The sequence below is a fragment of the Perissodus microlepis genome, chromosome 3 (assembly GCF_051167445.1).
Source record: "Perissodus microlepis isolate ML-2025 ecotype Zambia chromosome 3, ASM5116744v1, whole genome shotgun sequence".
NCBI lineage: Eukaryota > Metazoa > Chordata > Actinopteri > Cichliformes > Cichlidae > Perissodus > Perissodus microlepis.
In genome coordinates this window covers 11,389,703-11,412,556 of record NC_140463.1, presented here as the reverse complement: position 1 = coordinate 11,412,556, position 22,854 = coordinate 11,389,703, and the positions used below count along the sequence as shown (strand labels likewise).

General features: G+C 40.5%; 1 protein-coding gene and 1 long non-coding RNA gene across 3 annotated transcripts; both read left to right on the top strand.

Moving 5' to 3' along the window:
* The first annotated feature begins 92 nt into the window (after positions 1-92).
* Positions 93-5,964, top strand: LOC146389897 (uncharacterized). 2 transcript variants are annotated; one of them, XM_084913774.1, is made up of 6 exons: positions 93-702; positions 789-974; positions 1,072-1,173; positions 2,526-2,610; positions 2,848-2,898; positions 3,444-5,964. In XM_084913774.1, exons 1-6 carry the CDS (start codon positions 495-497, stop codon positions 3,448-3,450), a joined length of 639 nt encoding a protein of 212 aa, XP_084769900.1. In that variant the 5' UTR covers positions 93-494; the 3' UTR covers positions 3,451-5,964. The 2 variants fall into 2 exon arrangements, with proteins under 2 accessions (XP_084769900.1, XP_084769899.1); XM_084913773.1 differs by having other exon boundaries at positions 94-702; positions 2,848-2,914; positions 3,444-5,963.
* An 8,230-nt stretch (positions 5,965-14,194) lies between these two features.
* LOC146389896 (uncharacterized) lies at positions 14,195-16,969 on the top strand. Its single transcript, XR_014798558.1, has 3 exons — positions 14,195-14,765; positions 16,089-16,175; positions 16,741-16,969. It is a non-coding gene; the product is annotated as an uncharacterized LOC146389896 (long non-coding RNA).
* The last annotated feature ends 5,885 nt before the right edge of the window (positions 16,970-22,854 follow it).

Genomic DNA, 22,854 nt, shown 5'->3' with positions numbered 1-22,854 from the left:
ATTGGGTTCATGTTTCACAATGGAGCTCATATAGAAAACTGATGAAATTATGGAATAATTACACTATTGTAACCATTTTCAGTTTTCAGACCTTTTCATTTTAACCCTCGCAGCTCGTCTGACTGTGAGTCCCAGCAGCTCTCAGTTCTTTGAAGGAGACTTTGTGTCTCTGAGCTGTGAGGAGGACGACAGCTCTGCTGGATGGACTCTCAGGAGAAACACAAGCAAAGGAAACACCACTCAGTGTGGAGATGGGTGGGGAACATCATTTAACTCTTCCTGTGACATCAGTTACATCGTTGAACGAGACAGTGGAGTTTACTGGTGTGAGTCCAGAGAGGGTCCCATCAGTAACATGGTTAACCTGACAGTCACTGGTAAGCTGAGTGTGTGGAGTTAGTGTTGATGAAGCTGTGTGTAAATGGATGAAATGCTGTAGTTTGTCTCTGTGTTGAGGTGGATCAGTGATCCTGCAGAGTCCTGTCCTCCCTGTGATGGAGGGAGATGACGTCACTCTGCTCTGTAAAACAAAGACCACTCCCTCCAACCTCCCAGCTGCTTTCTATAAAGATGGCTCCCTCATCAGGAAGCAGCCTACAGGTCACATGACCATCCAGCATGTTTCCAGGTCTGATGAAGGCCTCTACAAGTGTGACATCAGCGGTCATGGAGAGTCTCCATCCAGCTGGATCACTGTCACAGGTGACTCACTCAGCTGTCTGTGTTTCTGCAGGTTTCAACATTCACAATGTGACGACAACTTAATGACTGTGTTTGCTTTATTTTAGACAAACACACCACCACACCTCCACCTACATCCACACCTCCACCTACATCCACACCTCCTCCTGGTTCCAGCTCCACCACTCGTCCTCCTGTTCTTTCTGTGTTGTCATCTGTTGGATCAGTCTGTGTTGTTCTACTGGTGTTACTGGTTCTGCTGAAGAGACAAAATGTTCACAGTAAATCTAAAGGTTAGACTCAAACTTTTCCAGTAAGTTTTCTTAGAGTTGATTTTCTTTCAGGCCATTTGGAATAATCTTTTTTGCTTTTCATTTTGGATTATTTCAGCTGAAGAAGACAAAGCTGCAGAAGCTGATGTCATCACCCGCACCACATGCAATATCATCAACATATCACATGATCAAAAACACCCAGTTAGACGAAAGACAGGTAAGATATTTGCCACATTTTTTAACAGTATCCCATATATGAGAATAACAGTGGAAGTAGTCATAAAGTGGCACAATCTTAACAATAATAACAGTAATGATATCAACAGGTGAGTTATAAGCCTTTGAGCTTTCCACCCTCCATAGTGTAGATGGTTATACGTTTGGTTAACATATAGTGGTTGACCTGTCACGTAGTCGGTAATCCAGGTTACGAGCCCTGCATGATTTTTAGTTTATTCCCCTGCACAAATGATCTAACGGTATCAAAAACACATGAAGTGTTGAATGCCCGAAAATAGGCGACTGGACTTCTTTAGGTTTGCAAAGATGTTTCACGTCTTATCTAACAGACTTCTTAAGGTATATATATCCTACAATGGGGCTGTCCCCTCAGAGGTGGCCATGAGGGTTCCTGGTCCACTATTGATCATGTAGCTCCAATCATGAGTGTAGGTGATGTGTTTTAGAATGAATACAGTGTCTCAGCATTGTTTGATTCACATGTGGCACATCTGCAGTTTTCTTTGGGGCCCCTTTGGCCTCAATTAACATTGTAACCTCAGCCACAAGTCTGCCTTAAATGCTTCAGACTTTTGGCAGTGACGTAGTTGAGAAATACTCAAAACGTGGCTTAGTCCCACATATGTCTGCTCTCTGCTTTTTCTTTTGGCACGCACACAAGTTGTTAGTAGGATTATCAGAGAGGATTTATTGTCACCGTGACATATATAAAGACCAAATGCCCTCTAAAACACGAGTCCTTATGGCTTCCTTAAAGTTGTGCAGGTAAAACCACAGCAGCACTTTCCTGTTGTTGGTTCTTGTTAACTGCAGTCTGATGCTGGTGAAAGGTCTCACCACAGAGTGTCCTGTTTCAGATAAAGAGTTAGAAGGTGTGTGTCTTGTGCTCTGTGGTGAAGCGCATCAGTGTGCATTTAAAGAGGATGCCAGCTTTGTGGTCATCTGCCCTCATTGTCTCAGAAACGTCCCCCATTACTCTGTGGTCAGTTGTTTCACAGCAGTTGTGTTAAGAAGTCAGGGGAGGAAAATAATCTGGTGCTATTTATAAATGTTATCACTTAATTTCTGCATAAAGATTCACAAACAGAAATAGGTCCACAATTTGCAGTTCTGCCACTTTACACCACGTCAGTAGATTTTAAATCAAACAATGAAGACCTGAATAAAGGGCAGACTTTTGGTTGATTCAGTGGATTTTTACGTTAACTGTTTAGGAATTAGAACCATTTTTATGAATGATCAAAACTAACATAATTTAAAACAAAATGAAAAAAATATTTCCAAAGCAGTCTTGTAATGCTGTATTTAAAATTTGTTTTTATTCTGCAGTAACAGACTCTCTTGCGATCTACTCAGTAGTGAGAACAGAAGACGTCAGTAACGGACAAACACCCATGAGACCGAGGAGGCTCAGGTACAGCTGCTCTCTGTCTTTAATATTTAACATCCAGACTGAAGGATGTAAATGAACAACTGATTATATGTTCATCTATAAATTTGCCTCAAGAAAAATCCTGCAAACTAGAAACAGAACTGAAAGTTGTGAGGTTTCCTTTCAGTAACGACCAGTTAAAAGCCAATAATGCTTCTTTCCATTGCTAGTGTTACTCAACAGATTTGCTTTTGCTCATTTCCTGTCTTTTATCACCAGTTCCAGTGGTGGATGTTCGTGTGAACCATGGCCAAAGTTTCTAATAATGAGGTCAGTGCATGCACAAGTAAGTAATTAAGTACATTCTCTTCTGAATGTAACACAAATTGTTGCCAGAATTAATAAAAATCAACCAAAGAAAAAGCAAAACACTGTGTCTCAGTTCACACTCTGGCTTTAGTACACTTCCCACTAGTACACAATTTAAACATACTTATATTGCATGGATTTTAACAGGGTCAAGCACCCTCAGTCAAAAGGTAGTCGTGGATTTACTGGATAAGCTATTAGTTAGGCATCATTGAAATCACTAACAGTATATCCACCACTGTCTAAAATCTAAAATCTATATGTTATCCCTCTCTGTCTGCCAAATGTCTGCCAAATAACCCTAACCCTAACCCCCTAACCCTAATGACCCTAATGACCAAATAGCTGGTGTAGTAAAAACAGATGCAGAGTTTTGTGTGCTTTTTAGAGGAAGTCTGAACTGGGACTGTGTGTGATGCAGAGAGGTGGGGAATGGAGGTCTTGATTGAACTACAAAGCTTGTAATCATGTTTCCTATTGTTTGAACTGTGTGTGTTTGTGTTCAGACTTTAAACCAGAGCCAGACGTCGTCTACTCTTCACTGAAGTAGTCCACCAGTCCAACCACTGACGTCCAGCTTCTCGTTTCTAACTGGTCCCCATAGACCACAGGACATCCACAGAAAAGATTATTATTATTATTATTATTATTACGTTTGCTGGGTGTTATTACAACTACAACAGTGTTGTTTCTGTACAGTTTTTTTAAGTTGTGCTCATTTGTTTTCCTTGAGTGGTTCTGTGGGTTTAGAAAAAGGTGTCAGTGGTGTGTGTGTGTGTGTGTGTTTGTGTGTTTACTCTAGTTTGTATTAGAAGTTTTACAGTTATCAGGATACCCACATCTTTGAATTCTCAGCCTGCACAGTCTGTTTCACAACTACTAAAATATAGTCATCTAAAGACACGCACAAGTTAATTTTATTTATAACTACAGAAGCATCACTGCAGAGCTGCATGTGTCTATGTATTATTTACAGTTAAATATCGCCCTCTATTGGCCATATAAAACCATCTGGGTGAATGGAGTTATAAATCAGTTATTGATGTGTCTCTGGAAGGACAATCAATATAAATGAGTTTGAAGTAGAAGAGTACTCCGTCTCATCTGATAAACATCCTGTCACGGTTGAGTAGCCGGTGTGTTTAACGAAACAGACTGATAACATGAATAAACAAAATAAGGCAAAAGGCAAACAGGGACAAAAACTAAACTAAAATCTAAACAGGGGAAACTAAACTGTGGTTACTATGATTAAACTGTGATAACTACTGACAGGAACATGATTCTGAGCAGGCATTCAAATAACTATGATGAAAGAACATGAACATGAACATATCATGACCATGAAAACTCTTAATCTGATTATGTACCTTATGTACCATTGAAGGAAATTACACAGACGACCTGATAAAAGACTGAACGAAACACAGAGACTAAATACACACAGGAAGTGATCAGGGGAAGTGGAAACACATGTGGAAACAGCTGACACAAATGAACATAGCAAACCAAAGGGGACGAGTAAAACTAAACACATTGAACAAAGAATGGAGGACTTTTAAAATAAGACAGGAAACATGGAGAGACACAGGCTTGACTTGAATATCACAGGCTTGACAACATAAAACACACAGACCAGAAATACAAGTCATACTGACACAGAGGACAAGAACAGAATCACACAAGGGGAAATAGACCATACTAGAATAACACTCAACTAAATCCTAACTATTAATAGAAACACAAAACTTAACACATTTTCAATATAATATAAGAAATCAAAAATACAAAATGAACTCACAATGCTGGCCCACAGACCCAGCCCTGACACATCCAGATTCAGTCTGTTCAGTCACATTTCTGTGAATCAACCTGATAATCACTGGGCAGTCTGCAGATGTTCACTGTTATTCAATTTTTCTAACATCTTAGTCTAAGGAGATTGGAAAGAAAAGCATCTGGACTTCTTTAAGTTGCTTGAAAATTCAAGCAACTTAAAGAAGTCATATGCACCCACAACAATGGCTGAGCGTAAATGGAGTCATGTGTGGACGTTTTTTATCTCCACACACAGCCAAGACGCAGTTTGTGATACATGTGGCAAGACAGTGAGTTTTTGTGGCAGCTCCACTAACCTTGTCAAACACCTCAGAGTAAATCATAGAGGGGAGAGGGACAGGTGCTGCTGGAAGAGACAGACATCTCTCACGGAGTCCTTTAGTGCTGCAGGCAGGCAGCATGTTCCAATAGCGCACAACTTTGGGTTTTTTATTTCTATATAATAATTCTGCATTATTAACCAATAAGAACGTGTAGTCTGATGTCCTGTAATCATTATGAAGCTATATTATTACAATTAAATAATACAATTATATATTATATGATGAAATACAATGAAACATTAGGTTTTTGTACAGAGTATTGGTATCGGATCAGTATAATCGATACCACCCTGAATTTTACTTGGTATCGGACTGGAAACGAAATCAGTGGTATCGCACATCACTAGTTTCAGGTACTGCACTCTCAAAGACTGAATGAACCAGCATTGCAGCCATGGGTCACTGTGAGCATCACAGGGAAGGTTGAAGCCGCCCACTGAACCTGTATGGCCAGAGTCACGGAGACCTGCATCCATGTCGCTGCTCTTCTGTTTAAAGTAGAAGCAACAGTGTTAATCCGTGGCACAGGGACTGTTACAGATGAACCTGCATACTGGGTTTTGCTGGGTAATATGACCAAGATACAGCCAGAGGTTGGCCATAAGATAGACTTCTCCTCTTCAGCTGCCCCAAAAAAGGCTCTCAATCAAAACATAAACAGACCATTCATTGTGACAGGTAAAAGGAGCCGTCCTCAGAAAAGAAAAATCCCACCTGCTACTGTGGAGGAGATGTCTCAGCTGATGGCAAAATATTTATCCAAGCTTAGTTCTGTTCTGAATAACCCATAATGTTTTATTTAGGGGGCCATGTAAATAATTTGCATTTACTGAATATGTACTTACTAAGTACCACTGTTCAAAAGTTGAATAAAGAAACAAATAAATGTTTGCCTTTTTTAATTAAAACCACTTTGTAGAACATCACATCAGTTACAATGTAGAATCAATGTCATGTAGAATTTACAAATGACAAAATGTTCACATAAAATCATGACAGCATTTAAATAATATCACCCACTACTAGCATTCTGTGATTTACTGTCGCTTTTGCTACAGTATACAGCACAAGACTTTTTCTGTGGTTTTACTACCACACTGGGGCACATGTTCACCAAAATGCAGCAAACCTTCACCATCTAATCCAGAAGGGTCACCTCTTAACTAGGGGTGGGCGATATAAACGATATACGATAGAAACGATATAAATTTGGCCAACGATAGAGATTTTGACTATACTGCTCAATCGCGATAGCGCATGTTGATGATGTCATCAAGCTGCCCCTGTTTAGGTCAAAAGCATGATTGCAGCAGTTAGAACCATTATCATCTGCAAATTATTTATGCAAATTAATTTGCGGGTGACAGTCGGGCGACAGTCGTAGCAAAGAGATGAAGCACTTTTGAAATATGGGGAAAGCCAAAAACTGCGCTTCCTTCACTTCCGTAACATTGATTCATTAATGTTGAATTCTCTCGCAGCTGCTCTGTTCCCATGTTGTTGCAGTATATTAATAACTAACCTCGTATTGTGGATGAATAATCTCAGTTGTTCTCCTGACTGAAGTTTGGTCCGTTTACAGCATCCTGCTATGCGATTGCATTTGTCCCTGACCACCAGAATCCCTCACGTTAACTTTTATCGAGTGGAAAAAAGTTGGCGTTCATCCTCCAGCTTTACTGTGCTAATGTTATGCTAACATAGCTGTGTTGCTAGCAATCACGTAGCACAACATTATATAACAGGTAGTCCAACTTTAGTAACCCTGCAAAACCCACTGCTGTTTAGTTTTCTGTCTTCATTTATGTTGGAAGTGGTAGCAGAGCTGTACGTTTTAATTAGTTTCAAAAATCTCTCAGTCAGAACATGGTATGAAATGTTTAGGTGGAAACTAGCGAGCTAACTTCCTGTTAACTTTTAACTCCGTTAAATTTAACAAATTCTGTTTTCATGGATGTTAAACTTAATTGTTACACCTGCTAAAGCAGCAACGCTGATCATTTTATTAGTTCAAGTTATTTTTACTTCCAATAGTGTTAACATACTACACAGGTCGTCAAAGGAGCTTGCAAAGAAAAGCGTCTGGACTTCTTTAAGTTTACTTGAAGACGTTTCACCTCTCATCCGAGAAGCTTCTTCAGTTCTAAGGTCAAATGGTGGAGAGTCCCAGATATAAACCTAGTGGGAGTATCCCCCCACAGAGGGACAAAAGGACCCCCTGATGATCTTCTAATCGCCTGAGCCAAGGTGTGAAACTGGGTGTGGGTCCCAATCAGCCAGAGTTTCGGGTGTGTTCATTGTGAAACCTGGCCCCACCTTATCATGCGAATTCCTGAGGTCAGATGGCCCAGGATGTGAGTGGGCGTTAAGGCGTCTGGGAAGGGATCTCAAAACTGGATTATAGATGGCAGAGAGTTGGTGTCGTAAACCCCCGCCTCTGTTCAAAGATGGTCGCTCACAGTGGACATAGATGGCTTCTTTCACTCCTCTTTCAAACCATCTGTCCTCTCTGTCCAAAATGTGAACATTGGCATCCTCGAAAGAGTGTCCTTTATCCTTAAGATGCAGATGGACTGCTGAGTCTTGTCCTGTGGAGGTGGCTCTTCTGTGTTGTGCCATGCGCTTGTGACAGAGAGGACAGATGGTTTGAAAGAGGAGTGAAAGAAGCCATCTATGTCCACTGTGAGCGACCATCTTTGAACAGAGGCGGGGGTTTACGACACCAACTCTCTGCCATCTATAATCCAGTTTTGAGATCCCTTCCCAGACGCCTTAACGCCCACTCACATCCTGGGCCATCTGACCTCAGGAATTCGCATGATAAGGTGGGGCCAGGTTTCACAATGAACACACCCGAAACTCTGGCTGATTGGGACCCACACCCAGTTTCACACCTTGGCTCAGGCGATTAGAAGATCATCAGGGGGTCCTTTTGTCCCTCTGTGGGGGGATACTCCCACTAGGTTTATATCTGGGACTCTCCACCATTTGACCTTAGAACTGAAGAAGCTTCTCGGATGAGAGGTGAAACGTCTTCAAGTAAACTTAAAGAAGTCCAGACGCTTTTCTTTGCAAGCTCCTTTGACGACGATGACCTGGATGACTGAGAACCTTCACAGACATACTACACAGGTCATGAACAAGATTTTTTTTTACATTTTCATTGTAAGTGGGCTAAAGCAGTTAATTAAAAGTAGTCTAACATAAATGTAAATGCTGTAATTTGATTATTTTAATAAACCATGTAACTTGGATGGATTCAGTGCTGGCGTGACCACATTGCACACGTCTGATGTTGCTCACAGTGGTCCAAGGGACCGCTCAGGGAGTTTGTGTGTTCGCTCATACACGTGAAAAATTAGAGGGAAAATTGATCATAAGGTTTTAAAAACTGAGCTTAAATAAATGATTAGCGGTAATAAAAGCCGAGGGAGGTCAACGGTGATCACTGACTGTTTTTAGGGGCATTTTGAGATTAAATAGAAGAAAATACAAACATTAAACATGTTAACAACACAAAAGCCATATTAAACGCAGACTACTTTACACCCGGAAGCAGGATTCGTCACGTCATCACTTAAAGACCGGATAGGTCAACCAGATCTAATTTCATTTCCATATTAACAAGGTTTTGGGATAATTGTCTCCTCTCCACCTGATATTTCTGACAGTGTAATATCACATGCTCTATAGTTTCTGTGTCTCCACAGAAGGCACATTTCCCCGTATTATGCTTCCCAATCAAGAATAATGTAGCATTTAACCCAGTATGTCCAAATCTCAATCTCGATATGACCATCTCCTCTCTCCTGCTCCTTCCTGTGGTCCTTATTTCTCCTACCCCCCTTTTTATTGTATACAACCACCGTCCTCTCCTTTTCCTCCTCCCACTGTTTTTGCCATCTACCCCTGAAATGATACTCTTCACTTCAGCTTGACCAAAACTAACAGCCAGGTTAACTGTCCCATGTTTTCTGGCATGCTTCGCCACTCTGTCTGCCATTTCATTCCCCATTATTCCATAATGGGCTGGAATCCATAGAAACACAACTGTAAGACCCATCATGTTTATCCTGAATAGTGTATGCTGAATTTCTGCTAGAATATCTGCTCTCGCATCTGAGTGACTACACTGTAAACTAAGCAACGATGCTCTTGAGTATGAACAAACAATAGCTTTTAATGGCCTCATATCTTCCACCCACTGAACCGCCAACAGAATTGCAAGCAGTTCTCCAGTGAATACATCTATCAGTGATCCGTTTTCCTATTTTAACCATGAACTCTGGGACCACAACTGCTACACCAATGTGACTGGCTGAATCCTTAGATGCATCCGTATATAATTGAACATAACTATAAAACTGGTCAATGTAAGCCTGCACAGTATAGGAGTTTAAAATAAATGCACCATCCTTAGTCTTCTTATCCAGTACAGTGAAATCAACTATGGCTTCAGGAAGTATCCAGGGAGATATTGCTGGTAACGAAACTCTTTGACAAATGTCCAACTGATCCAGTTTAAATTCACTTGCTCTTCCACCCACAATCCACCCAAAGCTCTTTGATTTCCGCCTTTCTTGCTCCCGTGACATCACGTTCCAGAGCCCATAAAAATAAAAATAAGGGTGGAGGTTAGGGTAGGGGTGGGGGGAATCACAGGTCAGACCCTGACTCAAATCAGCCGCTTTCACCTATGCACCGTATGGTTGGCTGCTCATACAACCGAGCTAAACTTGCGCTCAAATGCACTTAATTACCAAAATTGGAGAAGGAATAGAGAGGGGAATGTCTAACATACGAAACAGGTAATGGCCGCTGTGAATTCCATTTATTTCAACAATCTGGTGATCACCTTTTTTAAATGGTAACTAACGGAATACAGTCACTCATATTTTGTATTTTAAATACGTAACGCTGGTACTTGTATTTTGGTACTCCCCAACACTGGATGCCTTGAAGTGACTATTGTAGTGATTTGGTGCTCTATAAATAAAATAAACTTGAACTGATATTGAATATTGATACTATCAAATTGAAAAAATATGTTTCACTGGAACAATTAAAGCCCACCAACAAATGACATACATACTTTTTCTCTTGGAAATTATTCTAAATACTTTTCTACCACTTGTCACAGTCAGCTAGTGGTAAATGTGTTTTTGGTAATGTTGGTAATATTGTATATAAAGCCAATATTTTACGTATCTTCATGTGAAGATATGTTGTGGGAGGCTGTCAGTGTATACAAAATAGGTATATTTTTTTTAGTCTGGTTCATTTTGTCTTATTAAATAACCAAGGTAAATGTTTTGTGTGTGTGGGCCTGTAAAGGTCACCGCACGCCACTAGCATTTCTGTCTTTGCTTATTCACCACAGAGGCCTTTTTCTGTACTCACTTTTTCTGAATTTCTGGTCTTGTATGTGAAGCAGCTTTCAGTAACTGTTTTTATTGAAAGCGTTGTAAGACAATGTTCACTAGCATGTGTTTCAAATGATGTTATCTTTGCACAATCCAAAAGTGTTAGTTCTCCACCACTGTCTTTAAACCACTACAAAAAAAAAAACCCTGCTCAGAGGAAGAGGGCGGGCTTTACTTGGTGTCAGTGAGAGAAATGAAAAAAAGCTCAAATGAGTGAGAAGGACGATGAAGGAAACATCTGTGCTGTGTCTGCTCTGTAAGTAAAATCTCTGTGTTTGTTTGAATTCTTGTACTTTGTGTATATTTTGTGTATACTCATAGTGTAGTTAGTTGCAGCTTCTGCAATTAGGCCTCTGCATTTAATCCATTCAAAAAGTGAAGAAGTTGGCAGCCACCAATACAGGTCAGGGTAGCTGTTCAGTGAACACTCGACCTTCCGATTATGGGGCAAGCACTCTACTTTCTGAGCTTTCTGTGCTCGAAGGTTTGTCATTAGTTGTATAGGTGATAGTTTTACATTGTGGTATTTAACAGATTGCTTGACAAGTGAATAATTCATAGCTCCCTGGGAGGTTAAAAAAGAAATCTTTGAGCTTACATCAGGAAGGACATCTTTACCAAATAAAACATGTGGAGGTGCCTGCTGTGGTGACCTCTTCTGAATAAAGGAATAGCCAGAAGTTTAATACTGCAGTGGATACAGCTGTCTTTCCAGCATGCTTCATGTGTAGATTTCCTCCGAGATATATCAGAGTGAGACATGTGTTCAAGTGATATAGATGATGAGATGAGATAGCCTTTATTTGTCAGATGCAGGTCTTTTGCCCACAACCGAGATGACAGACCTTGCCGACCGTACATACAATACACAAACATCACATTGGGGAGACAGGTCAGGCTAGGTAGCGAGGGAAAAAAAACATCGAAATGTGTAACACAGAAGGATAATACAGGAATGCACAGATATCAACACAACATAGCACAATAAACACAGACAGCAACATGGGAAAGAGTTCCAGTGTGTACATCTGATCTGGGACCGCTGCAATCTTTCGACTGCGCCTCCAACTGACCCGATGTCCACATCAGAGGGGAGGTAAGCGTTGGAGGTGGCGTTGGCTCCGGGGTAGGGAGGGTGATGTGTCAGTGAGTGCTTATCAGTATCAGTATATGTATGTGTGTGCGTGTCCATAGTTCAGCTGAGACAGTGTCCTTCGCCCTGCCAGGCTAAGTAAACAGTCTTCCAGCCAACCCAGGTGGCCTTGCATGGAATGGGAAGGAAGAGACTAAACACAGTCGTTATCAGGGTGTTTTGTTCAGCTCCGGCCTTGCAGCTGGCGCCAAAGGGGGTATCAGCATAAGTGATGGTATTTTTTACTTTAGTGCGAACAGCTCATATGAATTTCAAAGCAGTTCTACAGTCCAACACTGGTCTCTCAATCTTGGAGAGCTGCGAGCTTCGCCATACTTGCGTTCTGTGATGTTGTCATTCTTGTGCTCAAGGAGCCAATTTCTGAGAACCCACGGCAGTGTGCCTCCCCGAGATGTCATCCGATTTGCGCCCAGAGATGTTATTCCGGGCTAGCCCTTCCGAGATGTATCCAGTCTGCAGTCAGAGATCTTATTCTGAGTATTCACAGCAGCCGTAGCCTCTCCAAGATCTTATCCGTGCTGACTCAATGAGCCCATTTTGAGAAACTCACGCCTCTCCCATCGTTCCAATCCCAGCAGGCAGCCTTGTGGGGGTTTGAACAGCCGGTTCCGCTTCCTTAATTCTTCGATAAGTCAGGGCCAAGCCAGCTCCGATCAGCCAGAACCCTGTTATCATGGTTCCGAATAGGTAGATATCTTCAGCACTCAGGCTCACCCAAGCCCAAACTTCTCGTTGAGAAAGGGGTGTCAATTGCATTTAGGGACCAGTTGATCCAATCCATAATTCCTCTTTTAGGTTTTAGAGAACAGACTGTGAGAGAGTGTTCCAGGGAAAATACAAAAAAAAAAACATGAGACTAGACAAGGACATAAGCAGGGAAGATAAGGGAGAGGAGAAAAAGTGCATCCGCCTCCTCCGAGAGCCAAAGAAGAAAAAAAAAGAAACATGTTGTTGGTGGCAAATGTGCAGATATTGCAAAAGAGAGATGAGTTTGTGTGTTTGTCAGCTGTTTGTGTGGAGTTGTTCTTTATGTTCACCTCAAATCAACCTGAGTGTCATTTCTCTTTAGTTCTGATCTCACTGCTGAGCTGCACAACAAACCAAGGTCAGTAACCTTCTTCTGTCACAGTTTAAACCTGAGAAATGCTCACTGATATGACCTGATTGGGTTCATGTTTCAGAATGGATCTCAACTTTATATATTAATGAACCATTCTGCAAAACTTATTTTAGTGTTGAATCATATATGTAAAAAGATCATCAGATCCTCATTTTAACCCTCACAGCTCGTCTGACTGTGAGGCCCAGCGGTGCTCAGTTTTTTAAATATGACTTTGTGTCTCTGAGCTGTGAGGAGGACGACAGCTCTGCTGGATGGACTCTGAGGAGAAACACAAGCAAAGGAAACATCACTCAGTGTGGAGATGGGTGGGGAAACCCGTCTGGTTCTTCTTGTAACATCAGCATGTTGATGCCTCATGACAGTGGAGTTTACTGGTGTGAGTCCAGAGAGGGTCCCATCAGTAACATGGTTAACCTGACAGTCACTGGTAAGCTGAGTGTGTGGAGTTAGTGTTGATGAAGCTGTGTGTAAATGGATGAAATGCTGTAGTTTGTCTCTGTGTTGAGGTGGATCAGTGATCCTGCAGAGTCCTGTGTTTGTTTCAATTGTTGTAGTTTGAGTGTACTTTGATTAGTGGATACGATGTTTACGTGCATAGTATAACTGGTCTACATATCAATAATGATCACTTTATGTGCTTACCTTTGTGAGTATTGTAGCAACTGGAAAACTAGGCAGTGTAATTTTTTAACAAATTGGCATGGGATTGTAGCTAGTGCCATTATTGTTTACTAATTCTCTATTGTCATTGTATATGCGCAACAATATTATGGTTGCTCCATGCCAACTGTGCAGGAGAAATATATATAACCAGACCACGCTCCTGTGCCAGGTTATTCTTCCTCAGAACACTGAGGAAGTGCACCTGCTATTGGGCTTTCTTAACCAGGGCATGGTGTTGTGGGTCCAGGTAAGATGAACAGAGATGTGAGAGTACAAAAACCCGAAGGTTGAAACTGATTCTATCCATTCTTCATTTATAATCTGAGGGGAGTGGACCTGTCTTTGCTTCCTGTATGAATCCATTATTAGTTCTTCTGTTTTGTTGAAGAAAAATACAACAGTTCAGTAACAGATATCAGAGAGAGACAAGTTTGTGTGTTTGTCAGCTGTTTGTGTGGAGTTGTTCTTTATGTTCACCTCAAATCAACCTGAGTGTCATTTCTCTTTAGTTCTGATCTCACTGCTGAGCTGCACAACAAACCAAGGTCAGTAACCTTCTTCTGTCACAGTTTAAACCTGAGAAATGCTCACTGATATGACCTGATTGAATTCTCACACCTTAAATAAATTAAATGAATTATTCTGCAAAGCAATTATTTCAGTGTGGCATAATATATGTCAAAAGTATATTTAATCATCAGTTTTTCATTTTAACCCTCACAGCTCGTCTGACTGTGAGGCCCAGCAGCTCTCAGTTCTTTGAAGGAGACTTTGTGTCTCTGAGCTGTGAGGAGGACGACAGCTCTGCTGGATGGACTCTGAGGAGAAACACAAGCAAACAACAGAGGGCTCACTGTGGAGATGGGTGGGGAATATCAGATAATTCTTCCTGTGACATCAGCTACATTGTCAGAAGAGACAGTGGAGTTTACTGGTGTGAGTCCAGAGAGGGCCCCATCAGTAACATGGTTAACCTGACAGTCACTGGTAAGCTGAGTGTGTGGAGTTAGTGTTGATGAAGCTGTGTGTAAATGGATGAAATTCCTGTGTTGTCATCAGTTTCTGTTTTGGTTCTACTGGTGTTACTGGCTCTGCTGGTAAGACTATGTCGTCACAGGAAACCTGAAGGTCAGTTTCCTTAGATTCAAATGTTGTTGTTTTTTTGTTTTGTTTTTTAGAACATTTACAGTAAATACAGTACTTGTACATTTCAGCATATCAAGATATGGCAGCAGAAGATGGCATCACAGAGAGTGAAATCAAAATATCAAACAGTCAAGCAGAAGGAACACAAGAAAGCACAGGTAATAATGATGCTCATGTCTGGTGGGTTTTTTCTTTTGTAAACAACAGCCCTGATGTGACCCATTGGTTGTGATGCCGGCAAAACAGCAGAGAACCAAAGCTTGTCATGGGATAATAGGGATTTATATCAATGTTTGTGACTGTAGGTTTGTATTGCTAACTGCTAATTATTAGACAATGCATTTCAGGTTATTTCAGGGAGTACCAAATAGTTTAATGAAGTACTTTCTTCAGTGAGCACTTAAGTAGCCTAGTACGCTACCTTGAACATAAGTAACGTAGGATATGTAATACATTACTTTCTGATTGACCCATAAAGTATCCACAACAGCAGGTCTGAGACCTCTGAAGTGCCACCAACAGGACATCCGTCTTGGCTGAAAGTATTCTCCAAATACAAAAAAAAAAAAAAAAAAAACACAACTAACTGGGCTAACTATCTTGCACACTTTTATCCCAGAGTGGATGTAGAGCCAGTCCAGTTTTCCATGACCAGGATGTAGGCTGAACTGTTTTTTTGTTTTATCCAAGGTTTGATTAATCGGTGGACTTGTCAGTATTCCTGGCATTGACCTTCTTAGGGATATGAGCCTCCTGAAAATAAAATACACTATGTGTCTTTGGATTTGAAACGTGAGATCATCACCTAATGCAACTAATTCATAGCCACTGTTCCCGATGTCCAAACAGTGGTATGGGGGTGGTATGTCAATTACAACAGCCCCATTGCATCCAGAGCCTTCAGGACTTTGGTTCAAATATTAACATCACCAGTTTCCTTTTAACCTCATCTGGCCTCAACAAAATTTACAGACTGGGCGTGTTGTGACTTTTAGTCCATTTTTTGCCTAGAGAAGGTGATGAGCAGGATACATTTGAGAGTTTAACTCAACAGAACAAAATTCCTTTGACACAGTTCTTTGTTTCTTTTCAGGCTTCTTAAAGTTCTGCATTTAAAACCACAGCAGCAGCTTCCTGTTTTTGATTTCAGTTAGCTTCAGTCTGATGCCGATTCTAACCACAGAGTGCCCTTCTTTAGCTAACAATAGCGTTCATTACGAGAAAGTGTTTGCTTTGTCCTCCGTGGTAAAGTGCATCAGCCTGCATCAAAAAAGGCTTTGTGGTCGTCCATGTTCTCCTTTCACACGAACACCCACCAGTTCTTTGCTGGTTCACAGCTATGATCTTAAGAAGTGGATATAAAAAAACTTTGAAAACCTGCTGCTATTTATAAAAGTTATATAAAGATCATTATTTCATATTTTCATAAAGCTACATAAACATAAATAACATTTTTTGCCTTTTTGTGCTTTATTATGCAGAGGATGATTCAGCTTTAGTTTACTCAATAGTGAGAAAAAAACCTGGCAGTTATGGACAAACAACCATCAGCCCAAAGACGACCACAGGTACAGCTTTTCTTTATCTTCATCTTTAGGCAGACATTTCATTTCATCTATGTGCAATGCATGTGAGTCAAAAGCTCAGGTAGAGGGTGATGGTTTTTAAAGTTCTTTAATTTAATTTTAAAACAAACCTAACACTTCTATTTTCTATTTATGCTTCCAAGCTACTTCCTGCCGCAGTGCAAATGAAGAGCACTCATTATCGTTATTATTTAGCTTCGTCCATTTGTCCAATCCGGCCAGCTGCCACCTGGTGTGAGCTAATGTGAGCTAATGGGGTGTGAAACATCCAAATTTATGAATATAATTTGCTGAATTGGCTGAAGTCCCAGTTATGAGTACTCTATCCCATTAAGATATTTGCATTAAGTGTAACAGTGCTTTTTAGGAAGACTGCACTTTTGCACTCACAATAGCAAACTCAAATAAGGAAGCAGAGCATTTGCACGAGAGATTCACATTGTGATTTGTAGCTGATGTGGTTTCCAGCAAAGTCAGGACTGCGTGTTAGGGACAGAATCATGTTACCTTCCGTTTGATCTGTGTTTGTGTTCACACTTTAAACCAGAGTCAGACGTTATCTACGCTTCAGTGAAGTGATGTGAAATTGAAAACTACTTTGGATGGACATCATCAACCACCAGTCCAACCACTGATGCACACTGCTCGTCTCTCACTGCTCCCTGCAGCACCTCAGACCACAGTACCTCCGCTTGATTTTCATATTTCCTTTGTTTTTGTCACTAAAAAAACACATCCTATTTTCAAAATTGTTTCTTCCTCCATAATCTTCAGGAACAATATAAATATTTACATATGTATTTATTGATACTGATATTTATTTGTGTTTGATGTTCAGTTTTATGAAGATCAATAAAGTTTTGATCTTACTTTGGTTTTCTCACCTGGTTAAATGGGTTTCACGACAATTTCACATGAAAAAGTTGACTTCATTCTGGCTAAGTGGTACATGCCTGCCTTCAGTGGAAAAAAACCAATGCAGACTAAAACCAGCATGGCCCTAGCTGTAATCTTCAAACAATTGCTTCAATACAGGATGTGTGTGTTTAAGACTATTTCACCCAGAAACCACCCAGCAGCAGCTAACATTGCAAAAATCCTAAAACTTTTCTTGTAGCAGCTTCTCAAGAGAGAGCTGAAAATGTTTCAGTTCTTATAAAATGCAGAACATATGACTCAGATTGGACCTTGCTGTGGATAATAGCCCCTAAACCAGTAAAGAGGCCGGTCTGATAACCTAAGTGTAGCTTGGAATGGGCATGATTTACATTTAAAGTCTTCTCCCATCTACTGGTATAAATGGGTGTTACATCTGCCTTGTGAATGACAAGTTTGACCTCTAAAAGTTGTCTGCTGGTTGGGTATGACTTAGTTTTTGGGGTCAGGTTGCATTTTACTTAGAACCTAAATAGGAGTTTCAGAAACTATCACAGTTCTGTTATAAAATATTCATTTGAATATGACAAATCCATTAAACTTTCATAAATGGATAGGTGAGGACAGTTCATTGGCAATCGAGTGGATATCTGCAGAAGTTACTTCAGCAAAGTGGAGGATCTTAGGATCCCCGAGGAGAACCTGGAAATTTTTCGGAGCAACCCGACTATCTCTCCCAGTTCTATTCTAATGGTAGTTCCACACACCCATGTAGCATTGACTACTTGGATGCCCAGACAAAATACTCTTGAGAAAACCCAATGAGAACAATGAGAAAACCCAATTGTCTATCAAGAGACAAAATAGAAGATGGACCTAGCAAACAGATTCGTAAGAGAAATCAATTGTGAATGGTCTAAAATAACAACTTTCCATAGTCTGCGTATAAGTTTGGTGGAAAAAACAGATGCAAACGAGCACTAGCGGGTTAGACAAAGAGATTACTTGGTTAAGCACAAAAGAGCTAATGATCTGAACTCTGCAGCTGGAATAGGAAAGGTATACTGGTCTCGATCCTCTGCAGATGTTTAGACCATCTGTGGTCTGCAGATGCTACCTCTGCTGAGGCTACAGTCGGTATTATATAGTGTTCAGATTCAGATCATCTAAGTCATTTAGACTCTTTTTCTCCAATTGATCTTTCTTAACTTCAATAATTACTTCCTCCAAACCATCAACGTGTCTTTTAGACCCCATTTCTACAAAACTGCTCAAAGAAGTCCTGCCATTAATTAATTCTTCAATCTTAAATATGATCAACCTATCTCTAATAATCGGCTATGTACCACAGGCCTTCAGGCTGGCTGTAGTTAAACCTTTACTCAAAAAGCATCTCTAGACCCAGCAGTCTTAGCTAATTATAGGCCAATCTCCAACCTTCCTTTCATATCAAAAATCCTTGAAAGAGTAGTTGTCAAACAGCTAACAGATCATCTGCAGAGGAATGGTTTATTTGAAGAGTTTCAGTCAGGTTTCAGAGCTCATCACAGCATAGAAACAGCTTCAGTGAAGATTACAAATGATCTTCTTATGGCCTCTGACAGTGGACTCATCTCTGTGCTTGTCCTGCTAGACCTCAGTACAGCGTTCGATACTGTTGACCATAATATCCTATTAGAGCGATTAGAACATGCTGCAGGTATTACAGGTACTGCGCTGCAGTGGTTTGTATCATATCTATCTAATAGACTCCAATTTGTGCATGTAAAAGGAAAGTCCTCTTCACACACTGAGGTTAATTATGGTGTTCCACAGGGTTCAGTGCTAGGACCAATTCTGTTTAACTGCAGGAATGTCTTAAAGACATAAAGACCTGGATGGCCGCTAACTTTCTGCTTCTTAATTCAGATAAAACTGAGGTTATTGTACTCGGCCCTGAAAATCTTAGAAATATGGTATCTAACCAGATTCTTACTCTGGATGGCATTACCTTGGCCTCCAGTAACGCTGTGAGGAACCTTGGAGTCATTTTTGACCAGGACATGTCCTTCAACGCACATATTAAACAAATATGTAAGACTGCTTTCTTCCATTTGCGCAACATCTCTAAAATTAGAAATATCCTGTCTCAGAGTGACGCTGAAAAACTAGTTCATGCATTTATTACTTCCAGGCTGGACTACTGTAATTCATTATTATCAGGATGTCCAAAAAGCTCCCTGAAAAGCCTTCAGTTAATCCAAAATGCTGCAGCAAGAGTCCTGACAGGGACTAGAAAGAGAGAGCAGATTTCTCCTGTTTTGGCTTCCCTTCAAATCCAGAATTGAATTCAAAATCCTGCTCCTCACATACACACTATACACTATTTACGTTCCCATTTTCCTATTTTAGTTAGAAGCCCCAAAATGCCATGTTGCAATTAGGAATGGGTACCGATATCCGGTGCCATTACAAATCTGATGAAACACAAAATCTGATGGCTTTCTTTTGGAAAAGTTTCACTGCTGTAGGCAAAAATCCTGAAATTTATTCATTTAAACTTCAGCAAATTGTCATAAACATTTTCAAATGTGTTTGATCAAATATGTAGACAGAGTAGAGTGACCATATTGCTGTTAGCAGATTGTTACTCTTTGACTGATGAAAGGATTTTAAATTTAAATTTCTTCTCTCTGAATAATGTTCAGAGTGTAACACTTAGTAATTTATAATGAAAACAGAGAGATTAAGTGTTTCAGTGTCTCATAAACTACAAACTTATCAACACGTGGCTCTTACTGACTCATACCTTCTGAACCAGCACACACACATTCAAAGTCTGCTACCATCCACTGGTCAAACTGGGTATTACATCAGGGCAGCAAAGGTTCAGCACAGCAAACAGGAGCCATTATATATCTCATCTGTCCTGGGAGTGGTTCAGGATCACATTTAAAGTCTGCTTTTAGAGTATTGAAAGTTGAAGAAAAGACAAATTCCAAACTTCAAACTGCAGAGTAAAATGTGCTCAAAAGATGGTCGGGACAATGATTTATTTATTTATTTATATCAGTCAAAGTCCTTAAGCAATGGAAGGAAATTTAATAAAAAGAAGAGTTGCACTGTAAACGCATGAAAAAGTGTTGACACTGATGATGAAACTTCTTATGAATAAACATCTCAGATAAGATATTTAACATGTAATTAGATGTTTGCAAAAGCACAAGGTGCCTCATACTTCTTAACAACTGTACTCTATAAATTACCCGTTTAAATTTTAATTGGGCTTACAGATTGTATTATTAAGGGCCTGGCTTCTTTAACTGACAGGTGGATGATGAAATCAGCTATTTGGAGTCCCTGGACGTGACCTCGGGGCATTGGAGCATTTTTAATGAAATTATCTGACCAATAACATGGCTGCTGTGTTTAACTTTACCAACAGGTGGTTCAAGACGTCTGAGCTCCAGTTTTGGTGAAATTTGAGGATTTTATTTGAATATTAGAGCACCAGTTACCAGGTTTCTGTGCGATGGATTAACTGTAATGTAAAGGCCTGTTTAACTGCAATCCTTCACCTGTTACACCCGTCGCACAGTCAGGTTATCATAAACGTGTCGTTTGTCACATAAAAAAACTAAAAACTATAATACATTTCCTCCCTGGGATGTCGTACTCTTGAGTCGCTGTGTATAACCAGCTGTTTACGGCCCTGCTTTTTTGTCACCAGTATCCAGTGTCATTTGAAATACAACTACAGCGCTCCACCAACGCTCGCTGGGTCAGTAGTTTCCTGCTTCACAGTCCAGTGGTGCTCAGTAGTGTGTTTGTTGTTTCCACCTTCAGCAGGAGGACTTTTCTTAGATGTGTGCAAAGGATCAAACTTTTGTGGACGTATCCAAAGTAGCTGTGTTTTTTCTAAATTGCCACTGGAGGCTGACTCACTGCCAGAGCTGCTATTGTTGTACCTGCCAGGAAATGTGAATATACACTTAAAAAATATCTGCAGTGGTATTATCGTGACTTATGTGCCCTAGCAGCTACATCCATCTGTTATATCCAGTCTCTGGGGACCGCCCAGCGTTTGGTGCCAGTCTCAAGTGGCTGACAGAGGAACAGCAGTTTCTGTTGGTACCATCATTTATTATTTCATCAGATTTCATTAACATACATCTAAACAAGGTCCTTACTGGATTGCCGCTGTTAACCAGATGACACTCTCTGCTGCAGGAGTGGTTGCCGCAGGTCAGAGGTCGTCCACAGGGTCGCTCGCAGGAGAAACGACCCTGACAATGACACGGCACCGGGCTGACCTGCCGAGCACAAACAGAGTTCAGCACAGATCATCCATCATTAGATCTGATGACCTCGTCTGGAGGTGAACGAGCGCCTGTATATGAGTGTGTTGAATACCAAACGACTAAATGAAATGAAATGCAAGAGAATTAAAAGAGCGAGAGAGATACAGAGAAGGACAAAGCAGATGAATAGAAGGAGGAAGGAGTGAATGAGGAAGAGGAGGTCAGAAGGACAAACTAATAATGAACGGCGTTTGGAACGAAGGAACATGATGGAAAGGAAAACATTAAGGAGGGGAAGGACGGTGGGAAAGTAGGACAGATAAAAAGAGGAGTGCAGGGAGGAAGTAATAAATCTACAAAGACAGATACGTGGGCATTTAACTTGTATGTTTGCTGAACGTCTGATATTTAATGACAATAAGGATTCTGATTTTGATGCCTGTCTAGTCCTTACAATAGAAACTGTTCTGAGGTACAGTCCTATCTGAACTCTCAGCACATGAGTTCAGTGGTTTTGGTAGTAAACCTGATCCTGTTATGATGCTGCAGATTTGGGGTTTTGTCGTTTTCTCTCTCTCTCTCTCCCTCACTTTCACTTTGAAAACTTGTGTCTCTAAGTCTCAGGTGTACTCATGGTTCGAAGCATTGTGATGATTCATTTGCGCTACTCCGCCATCAAGTGGACAATTCAAGTGAAACAGGCTCTTTGATTATCATGATGTGATGTGTAAACCTCTAAACTGAATAAATAAATTTTTTCATGGTTATTTATCCCGAATATTGTCTCAGTATGTCTGATACAAAAGAGAAAGTGGAAACTATCAGGACAGAGTTTTGGTATGATTGTGTAACTGTATAATCATGCTTGTGTACATCTGGATAATGACACAAACTGTGTGGCGCTTCACTTTTTAATAAACTAAAAGACAGAAATCAGATTATAGGATCTGTATTGTTGTTTATTTATATTATGGTGCTTATCATTCGTGATATTTATTACTGTGTGCATACCTTATTAGGAGAGATGAGATAAAAAAAATTCTTCCTTGCTGGTTTCGTCAAAGAAGAAATGCTCAAGTAACTATGTAGCACGTACGTAATACGTAATCCAATTCCATAACACAGTGTGATGCGATGGGGAATCAGCTGTGTTTTGCTGCCCATTTTATTTCGAATCTGGCGCAAACCAGCGAGCCAGTTCCTGAATCAGTCACGTGGTACGGACTGCCCGCGAGGCCTCGAACATCACTGCATACGTAATCGTATCAATTTCCGTAATCGTAATTTTGACAAATTAATTACAGAAATTAATTAATTAATTAATTACAGAAAGAAGGACACTGAGAAAAAAAGAGAGCCCGTGCTTTAACAATGGCTCCGTGCAGAGGTATATATGGACATGGACTCGTTTAGCATATATAGAATTGGCTCCCCATATGCTAATCAAGACCAAAACCTCAGGTTCCATCCATTGACTCGCTCCGTCTCCAGTTTCCGCCGCCATG